Below are 17,898 nucleotides of genomic sequence, written 5' to 3'. Positions count from 1 at the left end.
GGGAAGTCACCCCGGCTGGCCCGGCCCAGCGCCGCGCGGGAAAGCAAAGGCCGGTCAGGGAAGACGTCTCCTTCCGCAGTCCCGGCAGGCCGCAGGGCTGAGCAGCGGCCGTCGGAAGCCGAAGCCCACTTCCTCGGCCGCCCCCTTCCTCGCACCGGCTGGGTTTTCGGACTCTGCAGTCTTGGGGCCTCCGCCGCCCGGCTCCGTCCGCCACTATCCCACAATCCCCTAGCGCAGGGGCACGCAGGAAGCCCCGCCCACCCGCCGCCCGCCTGGTGCGCGGAAGCCGCGCGCCCAGGACCGGCAGTGCGCGTGCGCTTGGGGGCCCGGCCGCTCCCCACCCGGCCAACTAGCCCACGGCCCCAGATGCGCTTGCGCTGGTTTGGGCCAAGGCTCTCTCCCCGAATAAACCCAGACAACCTAATGCGCAGGCGCCGTGTTCCTCTACGACTCCGTTCCAATGTCCAGAGATAATTCTGCTCCAGGATTTCTCTACCCGCTTGCTCCTGGAAATCTGTTCGCTACTCGGTCTCGTCAGATTATAATCCTGCTTCGGCTGGGGTCCAGCTCCTGGGGAATCCATAGCAGGTTTTCTCCCCAGCCGAAGTTGCGCGGTCCGCTCCCGCGCAGTTCTCGACCTTGTGTGCTGCACGCGCTTACCCAGGCTTTGTCTTCCTGTTGCCTCAGTTTCCCCAGCTTTCATGCCCCCCCCCGCCCATGTTACAAGCCCACTGTAAGGATCAGACGACTGAGTGTGTGTACTGACAACTTTCATTTTTTTAACCTGCTCACACTTATTTCAGAGACACTTTACTGAATCGTATGCTTAAGTACATTTTCCTGTTCTGTTTGTTCTCTATTTCAAGGATGCCAGTTATGCATTTGTCCTTCACATCTCTTAATTTCTCTCTGGTTGCTTTAATCTTTGTCATTTCCACCTGTATGTACTTATTATCACATGTCTCTTCCGGTACCTTGCTATTTCCAGGGTACGGGATGCACGGGATGTTTTTTGATCCTTGTTATCAGCCACCGACTGCCGTGTGACAGTCACCACCTCGGCAGCATGTGTCAGGTTCGCAGCCTGGAGCTGCCGTTGTAAAGGGTGGCAAGGCTCGTTCTTACCATGTCTCTTATATTCTGGCACCACAGGCTACCTAGAGCACCATCTCATACGGAAAGGCAGAAGCATCCGAGTCAAGCCTGTTAGCACGTTACACAGCCTAGGTTGCCTCTTACCTGCCACCATCCGTTGGTCACAGTAAGTCACATGATCAATACCAAAGTCATGGGGCAGGAATTGACTCTCCACAGCCCACGGGTTGGGACAGTACTCTTCCGGAGGTGGAATGGGAGGAAGCAAATATTTTCCTGAGCGAGCCACCACAGCCCTCTGTTTCCTTAGTTTGCCTATTTTACCTTTTCATCTTTGAGGTTTTGTTCTTTTTTTTTTTTTTTTTTTTTTAGGTTTTATTATTTATTTATTCATGAGAGACACACAGAGAGGCAGAGATATAGGCAGAGGGAGTAGTCACAGAGAGCCCAATACAGGACTCGATCCTGGATCCCGGAATCACGCCCCCTTAGCTAAAGGCAGACTCTCAACCGCTGAGCCACCTAGGTATCCCGAGGGTTTGTCTTAAAATGGACTCAAGCTCCTATTGTTACTCGGCTTGAAACAATGGTGAGGCATTTCCTTCTCTTCCTTGAGTCTTTTCCTCTGTCACGTTCTTTTGTCTTCTACTCAGCATTTTGCTTCTTTCCCAGTATGCTTGCACAGCTGCATATTATTTTAACATAGAGCTCAGGAACTGAGGGTCATGGAGTAGCCATATTCAACCACCAAGTGAAACCTGAGATATTGACATGGTCAGTCTGGATGCTGCAGGGGCTCTAAGGAATGAAACCTGTCTCCACCCTCTCAGAACTCACAGGTTGACCATACTGTGTGGGACCGAGGAAATTTAACAAAAATCCCCTACCCCTGGACAAGCAGAGCAGGACTGACTCCATTTTGTGCTGCAACGGCCTTGTGCTGACCTGCTTATTGCTTAGGGCGCTGCCCCACCCTAGTCAAACCGCAGGGCACACCCTAATCGGAAATCGGCTCAGTGATAGGCCAGTTCAAATGGATACTTTAGGGTAAAATGTAATTCAATCGGCCATGACTGTGCAACTTTCTGCATATCCCATTGGCCACTGGTCCCTATAAAGCTGCTACACCTCTTAGTCTTGGGGTCCAAATCCCTGCTCTGCTGTGTTGGGTGTACTTGGACCCAAGCTCAAGCTTGTAAATAAACCCTCGTGTGTTTGCATCGGTGTCGGCTCCTCCTCGGCAATCTCGGGCACAACAACTGGTATGTGTATTAGAAATGGAAGGGGTGGGGTACGTAGGTGGCTCAGGTAAGTGTAGGACTCTTGGTTCTGGCTCAGGTCATGATCTTATGGGTCATGGGATTGACCCCAGCCAGTTTTGTGCTCAGTGGGAACTCTGCTTGAAATTCTCTCCCTCTCTCCCTCTGCGCCTCCGTCACTTGCACGTGCATGTATGCACATACGCGCTCTCTAATAAATCTTTAAAAAATTGGAAGAGGGACGCTTGGGTGGCTCAGTGGTTTAGTGCCTGCCTTAGGCCCAGGGCGTGATCCTGGACTCCCAGGTTTGAATCCCACATCGGGCTCCCTACAGGGAGCCTGCTTCTCCCTCTGCCTGTGTCTCTGCCTCTCTGTCTGTGTCTCTCATGAATAAATAAAATTTTTTAAAAAATTGGAAGGGACTTCTTAAAGTGTCTGGTGGGAACACCCATTCCCCATTGTCCACATTTCCATGTAAAGGAACTTCAACCATTTAGTGTGTCTTCTTCTGGCCTCTCCACCCCTTCCAGGGGCTGAGGAACAATGTGCCAGGTTGGATGGGCATCGTGGCTCACCCCAGCTCCCCCTCTCATAGCCAGCCTACCCAGGGTCTGGCCTGCTGCACCCAGAGGAAGGCCTGTGTGTATCCAGTGCTGCCTGTGACCGGAGAGGTAACCCTGTCTAATGCAAGACTAAAGCCATTTCTTCTGATCGCTAATGGTAATAAAGGTGATACTTTATCTTCAATTCTCAAATCCTGTACCTACCTCTTGATTTATGCTGAATTTGGGAAGAAGGGTTGAAAATAACTGGTCCCTCCCAAATCCCTGGAGTACAAGTAAATTACACATGAGAGGAATTCATCCACATCAAATGCAGCTAGGAAACCAGAATACGGGAGGAGGCGCACAGCTTTACCTGAAACATAGGTTTGTTAACTTTTGCCCGCAGTTCAACCACCTGGGCTGATTCCTCGTCTGAAGATCAGCAGCGGCTGCAAATGATGAAACCACCTTCAGCTAACTGACAAGGAATTCATGAAAGGAGCTGAGGCGTGTCTTACCACCCTAATCTCTGAGACAGCTGGAGATGGTGTGGTGCTTTGCAGTTGGTCGAAAGGAGGCCCAAGCTCCTGGCACACACACACCCTCGGTGCCCGGGCTCCCACCACCACTGCCCAGAAGCCTGCGCTGAGCTTTAATTGGCTGAGCTGAGGTCACATAATGCACCTCCGCATGGGATACTGGGAAATAACGTGGCTTCCGCCTCAGGGCAGGCTGCCTGAGTGCTAAATTTGAGGGTTCTTCAAACGGAGAAGCAGGGGTGGATGAGTGAACCGGAAGGAAGGAGGGCGGCCCACCACCCTCCCTGTCAGGAGAGACTGCGCAGGTGAGCAACGGTGGCTCTGGATTTGAGAGCAGTGCGTTCATGTTCAAGCTTGGGCACCCCAGACCCCCTAAGATGGCACACCTTCCCAGGTAGGGCGCCCTCCAGGGGAGATGACGAAGGCCGCAGCGAAGGAGCTGGAGGAGAACACCTTTATTAGAGAACAGTGTGGACACGGAAGGGGGTACCGGGAACGCAGTGCGGAAGGGGAAAGTGCTAGCGTGAGGGGTGGAGCCCAGGGGCCGGCGCCTTCTTTAGCGAACCGGGTTAGGCCGCCCTGGCTGCGCACCAACAAGGCTCTGCTCTCCCCTGGGAGACAGGGCGCCTGGGGTTCCCACAGAGAGGGGGTGCTGAGCCACCGGGGTTCACCGATCCATGCTGTCGTCCGTCGGGCTGGAGAAACAGGTCTGTAGCAGCTTTTCGCAGAACTCCAGCTCCTCCTGGATCAGGGGGGCAAGAGCAGGAGCTCTGAGTGCACAGGCGGGGCGGCTTCCAACATGCTCGGCACCGAGATAGCCTCTCTGTCCTCCCCAGTGCTGGCCCCAGAAGCCTCCAGGGGTTCTCTGACTCAAGCTAAGATCCACGGCTCGCTGTTTCCTTTCTCATCTGTACCTGGATTACTGAACCAGAATGAGGGCCTCCCAGTGTCTCTGATACCCCACTGGTCTGTCCTCACCTCAGCCCCTTGGGCTCTTCATTTCCCCAGGTATGACCGACCCCTACTAATCCCCACTTAAAATTAGAACCTTCCACAGGTACAAATCCCGGAAACCAAGAAAGAAGCACTCCTAGGTTGGGCCACATGAACATAAAAGGTTTCTGCATGGCAAAAAGAAGCCAGAAACAAAAAGAAAAGAAAAACAATTTGAAAAATATTCGCAACTTGTCGGAAAAGGCTAACATATTTAATACTTCAAGAACTTTAATATATTGATTGAAAAAAAAAAAACTCACCACCCAGTAGATAAATGGGCAAAGGATATGAACAATTCACAGGAAAGGAAAGCTCTCCAACTTTCCTCCAGGGAGAAACGCAAATATAAACTGATTAGAATACCACTTTTCACCAATCAGCTTGGAAAAAAAAGGTCAAATGGCTTGAGGTACTTTTGAGCACCTTCACAGTTGGAGAGTCAACTGGTTCAGCCTTTACAGAGAGCAACCAGGCAATAGCTAGCAAAAATGGCCCTAAGCTGTATAACTTCATCCTTAACCTACCTTAATCCAGCTTTTCCCCTTTTGCAAACTATTCTATAGACATACTCACACATCTAAAGAAACCTATGTAAAGGTTTATTCTTTCAGCAGAGTTGGTAGCAGCAGAGAGGGGTCATGACACGAAAACAGCAACCTACCTTGCAGCCATGGCTGCCCACACACAACACACTCCTTCTGCACTCTTCCCTGAGATATTATGAAAGGGAACGAGGCAAGGAGTGACAAAGTGGTCAGGACAAGTAGATTTTACACGGAAGGAAGGTAGAAAGGAAGAATATATACACACATTTGCTTATGTGCACAGACTATCTTAGGAAGGCCACACACAGAAGTGGGGAAGGTACGGGGTGATTAGGGGCAGGGGCAGCAGGGAGACTTCTCACTTTTGACCTTCCTATGCATCTGGAACTTTGAACCACATGACCACAGGACCTTTTCATGAGAAGGCATTCATGAAATTTAACACTTCAATTTACCTACAAAAATACTTACAAAAGAGTTAGAAAAAAGAACTAAGTCACGATAGAATCACCTTACAGAATACCATCCCAATTGCATTGTTCAGTTATGCTAGAGTTAAAGCAGACCTCTACTTAAGTATCTGGAAAGATTTCCAAGACACAGACACATAGGAAAGAAGGCCATATGAAGAGACTGGAGTGGCATATCACTAAGCCAGGGAATGCCAAGGAATGCCAGCAACTACTGGCAGCTGGAAGAGGAAGGATTCTTCCCTAGAACCATCAGAGGGAGCATGGCCCTGCAGACACTTTGACTTCAGACTCCTAGTCCCAAGAACTGCAAGAGAATGCATTTCTGTGCTAAGCCACCTGGTCTATAGTAGTGTTACAGCAGCCATCAGTACCGAAAATATCACTGCCCAGCCTTCTCTGTTCCCTCACAGGTTGTTTCCTTCACTGTAGTTATAACTTCCTGCTGTCAAACTATACAAAACAATGTTAAATTACACAGATACAAATATTGCATGTACTATACATGCATATACACACACACATACACACACTAGGTATTTGTAAATACATGCTTCTGTTTATTTGTCTACATGTTTCTCTATCACCCCTGGAAGCCCTGAGAACCAAGACTGTATCTTTTTTGCTCCTCATCAAATCCCCCAATGCCCATATCCAGGCCTGGCACGTGGGTAAGCTGCCCCTGACGAATGGAGGGATGGAAGGATGAGGTTTTCACAGGTGTATTCTTATGTCTAAACTTTTCACATGGCACACTTCTAAGAACTGGAATTTATTATATGATAATTATATATTATATGATACCCCAATAAAGTTGCTAAAGTTTTTTTGGAAGAAAAAAAAGGAGTGCTGGTCACTTTGCTGGAGGTGTCCCTCAACAGTGGGCCCTGGCATCACCTGCCCAGGGTCTGGCATGCCAGTGGCGCAGAGAATGAATGTCCCAAGACAGCAACAATTGACGTGCTCCCCAGCTGAAAGCCCAGGCTAGGCCAGGCTTAACCCGTGGGCACAACCCATGGGCATGTTTTCCACGTGTCCTTGTGATGAGGTTGGGGCAGGCACCTGGGGTTGAGCAGTGTGCCTCTCCTGGCCCTCCCTGCTCCTCAATCCTGGCACCTCTCTGGAAATGCTCGACAGGGTCACAGAGGAATGGACTCAGTAGAACAGAAGTCCTGGGAGGGTAGCACGTCTGCCATGCTCAGCTTTGCTAAAGCACCAACATCTGGGTGCTACTTAATCATCAGTTAGCTAAATCACTTCATTGTTTAGATAACTAAACAACTATATGAATATTCATTCAGTTGCTCTTTATCACTAATTTGTTACTAATTACCTAATTATCTGAATTATCACTTGTTACTGATCTATTTAAATATCTAATGAGCTATTTATTACTTGTTATTTATTATCTAATTAAATATCTGAGTTGTTTATCTATTTGCTACTCATTATCTACTTAATTACTTACTTTTTATTTAATCAAATATTAAATTGGTTACCTTTTATTACTGATTTATCAGTCTAATAAAAATAATTATTAAGTATCTGATAGGATGTAAACACTTATAAAGTTTAGCTAATAAATAACTTCATTAAGCCCTTAAAACACTCCAATTCATCATTCTCCCGCTGGCCTGTGGTGTTCATACAGCATGAGGCACAGGGGAGGGGGCAGTAAATGTCTGCTGGATGGATGGCAGAAGAAACACAGGAACGAAGAGACAAGGAGACAAACGTATGGATGAAAAGACCACACAGGCCCCGTGGGCAGTACCTGATACTCCTCGTGCTGCTGCAGCAGCTGGCAGCGGTGGCGGAGGAGCTCCTCCAGGCCCAGCTCGGGCTCCCGGCACTCCCGCACGCCCTGGGGGAAGTCTGTCACCAGGCTGTAGGAACAAAAGAGCAATCCTCAGGACCTTCAAAGGTGCGCCCTTGCACTGCTCCCACAGGAGCCCCAGGCAAGACAGTTCCCCAGCTCAGTTTCCCCATCTGCAATACAAATTTCACAGGGTCCCCACCCACATCAGGGCCTACAGTGAGATGCGTACAAAACAAGGCACCTAGCACAGAGCCTGGCCTGGAGCCCACTCCACACACCAGAGCTGCCACCTGCTCAATTGTGTCTGTCATCTTTTCCAGACGCTAATCTGCTAGTTCTGGGTGCAGGGGGAGCGGGGTCAGAAAGACTCTCCCTCTCCTCCCAGGCTATTGTGTCAGCCCCCTACACACGAGGAAACTAATGCCCAGGGAGCGCCAGCACTCAGTCCTGCCCCCTTGGTGGGAAAGGCCTGAACTCCTGAATCCTAGAAGGGAGGAGGCTGGAGGGCTGTAGCCCAGTGATGTCAGCCTGAAAAATGGGAGCACCTGCCCCAGGCCTCGTCCTCTCAGAGGCCCCAGCATACCTGCACAGGGCTCCAAGCACATGCTCATGGAAGGGGCTGTGTTCTGTCCGGATCAGGGCCACCAGCTGCTGGACCATCCCCATGGAGCACAGAGTCCCTGGGGGAAGGGGCTTGGGGGTCAGAGGGGTGGTCCACACCCCTCCCCAGGCACACCCCTCCCCCACCCTCCCTTGGGCATTGTCCTGGGCCCCCTGCCCTGGCCGCCCCACCTTTGTGTTCAGGGTGGCCCACCAGCAGGTTCTGCAGCAGGAATGCCGACTTGACCTTGAGCTTTTGCACCTGCTGCTGCATGGCCCGCATCAACACAGAGAAGCCATCCAGGCGAAGGAACTGCAGCAGCCCCACCTCCTGCTCCCGGACCAGGCCTGACAGGAAGGGGGGGAGAGAGAGAGAGAGAGAGAGAGGCCTCAAGGTCACCATTGTCACCACGAGCCTCACCACTATCACTTTCAACTACTATGGGCCTGGGTTTCATAAGCACAATATTTTTTTAAAGCATTGTTTTACTGAGATATAATTAACATAGACTATTAGAAGAAAATTTTGCCCCGTCCCTCCCCAATCCTGCTCTGGCTCTTGGTATGTCTGGGGAACTGAGGCTGTCTACCCTTTGTGGCCAAGCCTCCCAAGGTCTGTCTGTCCACCTATCTCCTCAGTTTTGGACATGATCTTCCTGATGTCACCTGCTCCAGGACTCTTTCTCTCACCTTTACTAGAGTTCCTTCCCAGCTTCCCTGTTCTTTTTCCCAGGGCCAAACTGTGACATAAATATATACCTGGTCTTTGCCCCCATTCCTGACAGTAAGCTCTTCAAACCCGCGGAGCTTCCTGGGTGATAAGAGCATCTTTTGTTCCAGTGAGGTGACTCCAGGTGGGCTCCTGGACAGGGTTTACTTCTCAGAAATACCAAGCCATGATTAGAAACTTGGAACCTCCAGCCCCACCTCCCAACCTCCAGAAAGGAGAGGGACGAGAGTGGAATTAATGATCCATTATGTGCACAGGAGGAAGCCTCCACAAGATTCCCTAAACGGTGGGGTTCACAGACCTTCTGGGTTAGTGAACACGTCCTTGTACCAGAAGGATGGCACACCCCAACTCAGGGACAGATGTTCCTGTGCTCGGGACCCTTCTAGACCTCGTCCTATACACTGCTTCATCTGGCTGTTCATATCTTTTTTTTTTTTTTAAGATTTATTTAGGGGATCCATAGGTGGCTCAGGGGTTTAGCGCCGCCTTCAGCCCAGGGCGTGATCCTAGAGACCCAGGATCGAGTCCCACGTCAGGCTCCCTGCATGGAGCCTTTTCCCTCTGCCTGTGTCTCTGCCTCTTTCTCTTCCTGTCTCTCATGAATAAATAAATAAAAATCTTAAAAAAAAATTTATTTATTCATGAGAGAGAGAGAGAGAGAGAGAGGCAGAGACATATGCTGAGGAAGAAGCAGGCGCCTCACAGGGAGCCCGATGCGGGGCTCAATCCCAGATCCCGGGATCACCACCTGAGCCAAAGGCAGGCATCTAACAACTGAGCCACCCAGGTGTCCCTGTTCATATCTTTTATAGTAAGCCACTAAACATAAATATTCCTCTGAGTTCTGTAGCTATTCTAGCAAAGTATCAAACCTGAGAAGTGGATCATGGCAATGCCCAATATATAGCCAGTAGCTAATAAGTACAGGAAGCTCTAATTTCTTTTTTTCTTTTTTTTTTTTTAAGGAAACTCCAGCCCCAACATGGGGCTCAAACTCCCAACGCTGAGATCAAAAGTTGCATACTCCATGACTGAGCGAGCCAGGAGCCCCCAGAAGGCCCAAACTTTCCACTGGTGTCTGCAGGAGGGACCGTCTCTTAGAACTGAGTCCTTAACCTGTGGAGATGTGCCAACTCTGAGTAGTCAGTGTCAGAATGGAACTGCAGAATGCCCAGTTGGGTGTCCAGAGAATTGGAAAACTGACTTATGTAAACTCCTGCACACACATTTGGTGTCACAAATGTCATGAGTGAAAGAAACAGGTTTTCCTCCAACTTGAAACAGATGACACAGGGCTGCCATAGGACCCAGCAATTCCAACCGCAGGTGTGTACACCCAGAAGACAGGAAAACACACGTCCATGCAAAAACTTGTCCACGTGGTTCACAGCAGCACAATTCTCACAGCCAGAGGTAGAAACCACTTGATGCCCAACCAATCAACTGATGAATGGATAAACAAAATGTGGTCCCTTTATAAGTGACATATTACTCAACCATAGAAAGGCATGAAGCATTGGCACAGGTTATAAATGCAGATGAAGCTGGAAAACATCATGATCAGTAAAAGAAGCCAGACACACACAAAAGGCCACATGGTGGACACATCCAGAGCAGGCAAATCTGTGGAGATGATAAGCAGACTGGTGGCTGCCTGCAAGGGCTGGAGGGAGGGGGTGAGGCAGGACTCCTAACAGGAATGCAGCTTCTTTTTTTTTTTTTTTTTTTAAATTTTTATTTATTTATGATAGTTACACACACACAGAGAGAGAGAGAGGCACAGAGACACAGGCAGAAGGAGAAGCAGGCTCCATGCACCGGGAGCCTGACGTGGGATTCGATCCCGGGTCTCCAGGATCGCGCCCTGGGCCAAAGGCAGGCGCTAAACCGCTGCGCCACCCAGGGATCCCGAGGAATGCAGCTTCTTTTGGGAGTGGGGGAAATGTTCTGGAGTTAAGACAGTGGTCATGGCCACCACACAACCTACTGAATATGCTAAATTGTACATGTTAAAAAGATAAACTCTATAGCCTGTGAATTCTATCTCCATAAGGCTTATTTAAAAAGGAAACAGTAGGGATCCCTGGGTGGCGCAGCGGTTTGGCACCTGCCTTTGGCCCCTGCCTTTGGCCCAGGGCACGATCCTGGAGACCTGGGATCGAATCCCATGTCGGGCTCCCGGTGCATGGAGCCTGCTTCTCCCTCTGCCTATGTCTCTGCCTCTCTCTCTCTCTCTATCTCTGTGACTATCACAAATAAATAAAAATGAAAAATAAAATAAAATAAAATAAAATAAAATAAAATAAAATAAAATAAAATATTAAAAAAAGAAAAAAAGGAAACAGTATCAAAAAAAAGAAGAAAACGGCCAGTGGGGGCCTCCAGCATGGCACACACACAGACAGGAGCCCAACCCACAGTTAAGAACATTCCCTGGGCTCAAACCCCACATCTGCATGTCCTTGCAGGGTGCCCCAGGCTGTCACCCGGTCCCTCCTCTAGGTGGATTTGGTCTCCCTACCTCAGAGGCTGTGCATATGAACTAAACAAGTTAACACTCTCGCAGGGCCTGGCATGGGGCCTGGCATAGAGTGCCCCACAGGCACTGGAATCATCCTCGTCCTGGCACCTGTTGCCCAGGAGGCAGCCATTAGTATCTCTAACAGGTAGAGAGGCTGGGGTGCCGCTTAACACCCCATTACACACAAGATGGCCCCCTCCTTACCATGAGTGTCAACAGCACTGAGGCCAAGAACCCTAATGCACATGAAGCACATAAGCTGAGTGGTGCACCTATGTCATCAGAATCTGGCTCTCTGACAAACGAGGGGTTGGCTGGCTCACCACCCTGTCCCCAGTCTCCAGCACAGTCTTAACTGGCTATGGGAATAAATAAACAATTATGGCTCCCCTCCATCTGCCCCTGAGCAGATGCCAGCAGGGCCCCTGCCCCTCCCTGGCTGCCCCAGACACTCACAGGAGATGGCAAAGAGGGCCTTCACGCGCACCAAGTCACAGGGGTCCCGGTCAAGCAGCCTCAGCAACTTGCGCAGGGCACCCAGGCCCAGCACTTGCTCCTGGATGGCTGCCACATTCTGGCTGCATGTGCCGATGAGCTGTGCTGCTCGCCACCTCAGCCCTGCAGGCCCTGCCTCCAGGTAGCGGCCCACCAGCAGGTGCATGCCTGACAGCTGGCAGAAGTCTGTGCAGAGAGAGGAGAGATGAAAGTCCAGGTGGAATGGGCTGACTTATGCACCACCCCCCACCCAAAATCCACATGTTGAAGCCCCAACCACTTGGGTGTCTCAGAATGTGACTATATTTGAAGATAGTCCTTGTAAGAGATCATCCAGGTAAAGTGAGGTCATCGGGATAGGTCCTAATCCTCGCAGTAAGACTGATGTCCTCATAAGAAAAGATCAGGACACAGACACACAGGGAAAACCGTGTGAAGACACAGGGAGAGGGCAGCCATCTGCAGGCCAAGGAGAGAGCGCAGGAGAAACCAGCCCTGCCCACACCTGGGTCTCAGAACCCTGAGAAAATACATTGTGTTTCAACCCCCGAGGCAGTCAGCCCTCACAAGTGAACACAGCAAGTGAGGCCAGAGGGGTGGGCTGGCTCCCAGAGCCTGCCTCAAGTGCAGGATCCGTCAAGCACCCAACCAGAGGTCCCTCCAGGGCCAGCATGCCTCAAAAACACCAGCATTCAGGCGGTTAGGGTTCCAGAATCCAGCACACTACATCCCAGTACCAACCCCCAATCTTTGTGACAATCAGAACACCCCTATGGGAGAACAGTACACTAGACCAGGGCTCGGCAAACTACAACCCACCACTTGTTTCTGTCAATAAGGTGGTAACCAGCGAACTTGGCAGTTCCTCAAAAAGTTAAACACAGAGTTATCATGGGTCCACTCCTACATAAATATCTTAAACCACAGAAAGCAGAGACTCCAATAGACACTTGTACCAATGTTCAAAGCAGCATTATTCTCAATAACCAAAGGGGGAAAGGACCCAAATGCCCATCAGTTGCAAACAGATAAAAAAAACATGAGGTCAGGGCAGCCCCGGTGGCTCAGCAGTTTAAGCGCCACCTTTAGTCCAGGGCATGATCCTGGAGACCCAGGATCATGTCCCACATCAGGCTTCCTGCATGGAGCCTGCTTCTCCCTCTGCCTGTGTCTCTGCCTCTCTCTCTCTCTCTCTCTCTCTCTCTCTGATGAATAAATAAATAAAAATCTTAAAAAAAAAAAAAAAAAAAAACATGAGGTCAATCCACACGATGGAGGACTAGCCATTCAGAAGAATAAAGCTACAATACAGGCTACAATGTGAGAGAACCTTGAAGATGTCACACTCAGGGAAGCCAGTCACAAGAGATCACGTACTCCACGATTCCATTTATGTGAAACATCCAGAAAAGACACGTCCACACCCTCCACAGCTACATCATGCCCCTCCAAAAGAAATGGAGGATGCTAAAAAAAAAAAAAGAAAAAGAAAAAGAAAAAGAAATGGGGGATGCTGACCTTCTATCAGCTCCTCGGCACTTAGGACAAAACCCACAGCACCTACTTCAGCCTGCAAGGCCTTGCATACCCAGCAGCACCTCCTACCTCTTGCCCCTCCCTCACTGCATTCTGTCATGCTGGCCTTACTGCTGTTCCTGCACATATAAGGCATGTATGTGTACCTCAGGGCCTTTGTATTGGCCTATTCCCTCTGCCTGTTATGTTTTTCTCATGGCTATTCCCATAACCTGCTCATTCACTCCAGGTCTCTAATCAAATGGCACCCCTTGGGGAGGCCTTCCCTGACCATGCTGCCCAGAACCACCTCCTCATTCATATTCTAGGCAGTGACAGTGCAGTCCCAAGAGACAAGGGAGAAATGACCAGTTTTGGAAAATGTCACGAAGGTAGACCTGATACCAGCCAGGCTGGTGGGGTAAGTGAAAGTCCCTTCCTGGTGGCAAGGGGACCAACCAGGAAGAGATAGGACAGTCCCATCTGGGGCCTGAGTTGAAGCCAGACAGGAGAGGGAGACGCTGGAGGCTGGAAGGGTGGGGAAGAGTCCGATGGTGTGGTCCCCAAGAGAAAAGACAAGGGCTGAGCCACAGCAGGACATGGGGCTGAGAAGGAAGAAAGAGCCAGAGGATGCTGAGGGGCAGCCGTGGGTGGGCCCAGGTATACCTGCAGCATTATCCATGTTTTCACACAGGTCGGCCAGCAGCTCCAGGGCCCCCTCGCGTTCCTGCTGGTCAGTGGCCAGTTCAGCCTCAACAGCCAAGGAGGGTATAGGCTGGGACAGCACTCGAAGACAGTTCTTCATCTGCTCGACTTCCTCCCGCTGGCCCCGGAAGGCTGCTGACACAGCCTCCTGCAGCCACTGACGCCTCTGTCAGGGCAGGAGAGTGGGGGAAAGAAACAAACCTCCATCAGTGATGAAATCATAAATAACAGTTGTTACTAATAACAGCCAACATCTGAGAGCTGACCTATCATTCCTTCAACAGCTACCCACTGGGTATCTCTTCCACTGAAAATTTTCTAGATACCAGACTTATAGAGAGACTGGGGCTATGGGGTGTGAAAAAAGGCACTCTCAGATTTCTGTCCTGAGCAACCAGAAGGAGATGAGGACAATGGTAGGAGAAGCAGGTATGGAGCAGGAGTAGTAAAGATGAGAACTCATTTTCTACCATGTTAAGTTCAAGGGCTCTATTATGCGCACAAGGTAAAATAGTGAGTAGGCTGCCTGAAGCTCAGGGAGGGGGCCCAGCCTAGACTTGGCTTTCTCAACCCTGGCTCTACTGACCCTCGGAGCTGGAGAGTTCGGGGGTTGTGGGGGAAGGGCAGTCCCATTGTTCTGCATGTTATAGAATGTTGAGAAGCATCCCTGGTCTCTACTCACTAGATGCCAGTAGCCCCCACCCCACCCCAAGTGGAACAACGAAACATGTTTCCATGCATTGCCAAATGTCCTGAGGGGGATGAAATCAGAACCAGTGGTCTAGAGATGTAAACTGGAGAGTCATCAGGGTAAATAGTCTCAACACATGAGATCACCAAGGAAGTGAGCAGAGGTAGGTACAGGAGAGCCCTGGGGTGTGCCATCATTCAGAGGCTGGGGAATGAGGAAGAGTCAACTGAGGAAAACAGGAAGGGAGAGCCAGTGAGTAAGGATGAAAACAAGGACAGTGCTCTAGAAACCAAATGAAGAAAGAAGGATGCCTGAGGGGCTCTGCATTTGAGTGTCTGCCTTCAGCTCAGGTCATGATCCCAGGATCCTGGGATCGAGTTCTGCATCAGGCTCCCTGTGAGGAGCCTGCTTCGCCCTTTGCCGATGTCTGCTTCTCTGTCTCTCTCATGAATAAATAAATTTTTAAAATCTTAAAAAAGAAAGAAAGAAACCAAATGAAGAAAGAGATCCATTGTCCAGGTGGCCAGTAAATCAAATGCTGCCTATTAGGTCAAGTAAGTTGACAGTTCAGAGCTGGCCACTAAATTTTATTTTCCCATCGGGCCTGTTAGTGCTCATATGTGGGCTCTATAGTCACAGTCCTGAACAAATTTGGCCAAGACATTCATTTTTCTGTGCCTGTTCCCATTTCATTAACCTAAAAGTTCGATGACATCATGGATGTCACTGGATTAGCACGGCATTTTGTACACTGGAAACACCATCGCCAGCTAAACACATATAACAGATGTTGCTACTCATCTCCAAGACAACCTTCCAAGTGTTACTGTCAACCCCACTTCACAGATGAGAAAACTGAGGCCCAGAAAGGTTGTGACACACAAAGGTCACACCGTCGGCCATCCACAAAGCCTTAAGTCACACCTAAATGGTCTGTCCACAGAGCCTGCACTCTTCATGAGAACAGCCTGATGCTTGCAGGAGCCCGGCCTCTCTGACGGTGTGCCCTGAGTCCTGTGTATCTTCAGAAATATCTGGTGAAGGGCAGCCCTGGTGGCTCAGCGGTTTAGTGCCGCCTTCAGCCCACGGTGTGATCCTGGACACCGGGGATCGAGTCCCACATCAGGCTCTGTGCATGGAGCCTGCTTCTCCTTCTGCCTGTGTCTCTGCCTCTGTCTCTCATGAATAAATAAATAAAATCTTAAAAAAAAAATATCTGGTGAAGTACATGTTACTAGTCTTATTGTCATCATCAGTTTGCAAATAAAGACCTTGCCATTCAGAAAGATGAAACAATATACCCAAGGTCACACAGCTGGATATTGCTGGAACCAGGATGGCAGGGTTCTGAGAATCCTCCCTCCTTCTTTACTTGCGGAGCTACTCTGCATCCCAGTGCCGTATCTGCCCTCCCAGACACTCGTGAGACCCGACCTTCAATCTACAATGACCCAGCTAGGACAAATACAGCCTACTACTCTGCCTTCACACCTAGGCGCTGCCTCTGCCCAGGGCACTCTCCCCCCAATTCATCGGGTCCCTCCATCTTTACCTCCTCACTCATGGGTTCTGGAGGGGGGTCTGGTTCCTCAGAACCCGCCGTGATAGCCATCTGCAGCAGGCCTTGAAGGTTTCGAGGGGGCAGAGGATGGCCCGAGTTCCCCGCAGAGGAGCCGCCGCCCCCGGATGAGCAGCCCTGGGAGGCTGGGGGCAGCGCCAGAGGGAGGCGGCTGCCCCCCGAGCCCTGGTCCGCCATGGGCCGTTTCTAAAGGGAAGACTGTGTTTGGGGTAGGAGGTGGTCACCGCTGAGGTAGTTCTGGCGCCCGGATGGGTCGACTCCTGGGGGTCTGCTGAGAAGGTGACGTTTTAGGAGAGCTCCGCGCCCGCCCCATGACCCCAAACCACTGTGCCCGCACCCACTTTAACCACAGCCCCGCTTTCCTTCCTTCATACCAACAGGACCCTTCCCCAAAGTCTCAGTCCCTCCTTCCTCCCTCGCAACAAGCCCCACCCACTCCACCTACCAACCCCCTCCCCCATCTCCACTAAATGCGTTCCTGTCTCTTAGCAACCCCACTGCCCTGCCTCCATAGCAACAAGCCCTCCCTTTGGACGTCTTAGCAACAAGTCTCCTCCTTCCTCTCCAAAGAGGGGAGTCAGAGAGAGGTGGACCTCACTTCCCCGGGCCTCACCTCCCCCGGGCCTCAAGTCGCCGCCGCTACTAAAGATAGAGTCGCTGCCACCTGACTCTGGTGGGCGCCGCCATTTTGACCGGAAATGCGCTGGTCTCGCCCGGAAGTTTCCGGCGCCCCCTCCCAACCTCCCAACCTGGGGCCGTACCTGAGGCTGAGACCGCGTGCCTGTCTCTTAAGCCCTTCCCACCTGGCCGGATACTGCGCTCGGCCCCGCCCCCCGCCCACGCTCAGCCTAAGCTCCGCCCCCAACCCGGATCCCGCCCCTCAGCGAGCTCCGCCCCCTCGACTTCCCTTCAAGCTCCACCCTCGCCCCGCCCCCAGTCAGCTCCGCCTCGGCCAGACCCCGCCCACACCTATGTTCCCGCCCCTCCCTGCTACCTCAAGCTCCGCCCCTATTCTAGGCCTTTCGGCCTCTCCCAGCTTAGCCCCGCCCCTGACCTAAGCCCCGCCCCGTGCTGGTGCCCGGTAGGCCCCACCCCCTCCTTGCGGGTAGTGCAGGCCCCTCACCTAGACCCCCTACCCACCTTTTCCTGGAGCCCTGGCTTGTCACCTCTAACATCTGACGTAAGCACCCTTGGCCCACCTCACCCCTCTCTTGGCTTCAGTTTCCCCAGTCGTCAAAGGGGGCTACCTGGTCCTTGCTGCAGCTCCTGTGCAGACACCTGTTACCATCCAGGCTCTAGCTCTTGGAATCCTCCCTGAGACCTGCCAGATGCATGGGAGGGGATTCTTGAAAGACGAACCTGAAGCAAAATGCCCAAACAAGGTGCCCTGGGAGGCGAGCCCACTGTGTTCTCCGCTTTTGGGGTTCAGCTTTGGGAATACGCCTGGCCTGAGAGAGGTGTTTGCCTTGAGCTGGGCTTAGAGAAAGCCCGGTCCCAGTCTCCCATTAGAGGTCCCGCCCCGTCAGGAGAAGGCTGTACTCAGCCTCCGGTGCTGGTGTTCACTGCCAGGCCTGGTGTGTTCCAGGTTATATTTGGGGCGGAAATAGGAAGACAACATAAAAGCTACACGCACAGTGGGCAGTGTTTGTAGCACTGAACAGAATAGCTCTCATCTGGGCTCCCACCCCCAACCCCTGTACCCTATTGTATTAGTTTTCTGTTGCTGCCTTTAAATTATAAAAAATGTGGTGGCATGGGGACACCTGGGTAGCTCAGCGGTAGAGCTTCTGC

The 17,898-nt window shown here is 51.2% G+C and overlaps 1 protein-coding gene and 1 long non-coding RNA gene across 5 annotated transcripts; one reads left to right on the top strand and one right to left on the bottom strand.

Annotated features, from left to right (window-relative positions):
• Positions 1–371: 371 nt before the first annotated feature.
• Positions 372–4,558, top strand: LOC125754788 (uncharacterized). The gene is made up of 2 exons (XR_007409615.1): positions 372–1,261; positions 2,885–4,558. It is a non-coding gene; the product is annotated as an uncharacterized LOC125754788 (long non-coding RNA).
• On the bottom strand, positions 3,879–16,967 carry HSPBP1 (HSPA (Hsp70) binding protein 1). 4 transcript variants are annotated; one of them, XM_025423906.3, is made up of 8 exons: positions 16,869–16,967; positions 16,081–16,375; positions 13,799–14,003; positions 11,579–11,803; positions 8,061–8,216; positions 7,852–7,948; positions 7,224–7,335; positions 3,879–4,180 (listed from the first exon to the last, which is right to left on the bottom strand). In XM_025423906.3, the coding sequence occupies exons 2-8, from the start codon at positions 16,282–16,284 to the stop codon at positions 4,106–4,108; spliced, it is 1,074 nt and encodes a 357-aa protein (XP_025279691.1). In that variant the 5' UTR covers positions 16,285–16,375; positions 16,869–16,967; the 3' UTR covers positions 3,879–4,105. The 4 variants fall into 4 exon arrangements, with proteins under 4 accessions (XP_025279691.1, XP_025279690.1, XP_025279689.1 ...); XM_025423905.3 differs by lacking the exon at positions 16,869–16,967 and adding an exon at positions 16,721–16,862 and having other exon boundaries at positions 16,081–16,378; XM_025423904.3 differs by lacking the exon at positions 16,869–16,967 and adding an exon at positions 16,721–16,862.
• Between the last annotated feature and the right edge of the window lie 931 nt (positions 16,968–17,898).

This window comes from Canis lupus, chromosome 1, assembly GCF_003254725.2.
Source record: "Canis lupus dingo isolate Sandy chromosome 1, ASM325472v2, whole genome shotgun sequence".
NCBI classification, from domain to species: Eukaryota; Metazoa; Chordata; class Mammalia; order Carnivora; family Canidae; genus Canis; species Canis lupus.
This window is presented reverse-complemented; position numbering and strand designations above follow the sequence as displayed.

Excerpts from the sequence above, each read along its gene's own strand:
- HSPBP1 (XM_025423906.3), bottom strand. The coding sequence starts at position 16,284 with ATGGCGGACCAGGGCTCGGGGGGCAGCCGCCTCCCTCTGGCGCTGCCC. Across the intron at positions 8,217-11,578 it reads GGCCCTCTTTGCCATCTCCT|GCCTGGTCCGGGAGCAGGAG; the intron begins GTGAGTGTCTGG and ends CCTTCCTGTCAG. Across the intron at positions 7,949-8,060 it reads GGGCCACCCTGAACACAAAG|GGACTCTGTGCTCCATGGGG; the intron begins GTGGGGCGGCCA and ends CCCTTCCCCCAG.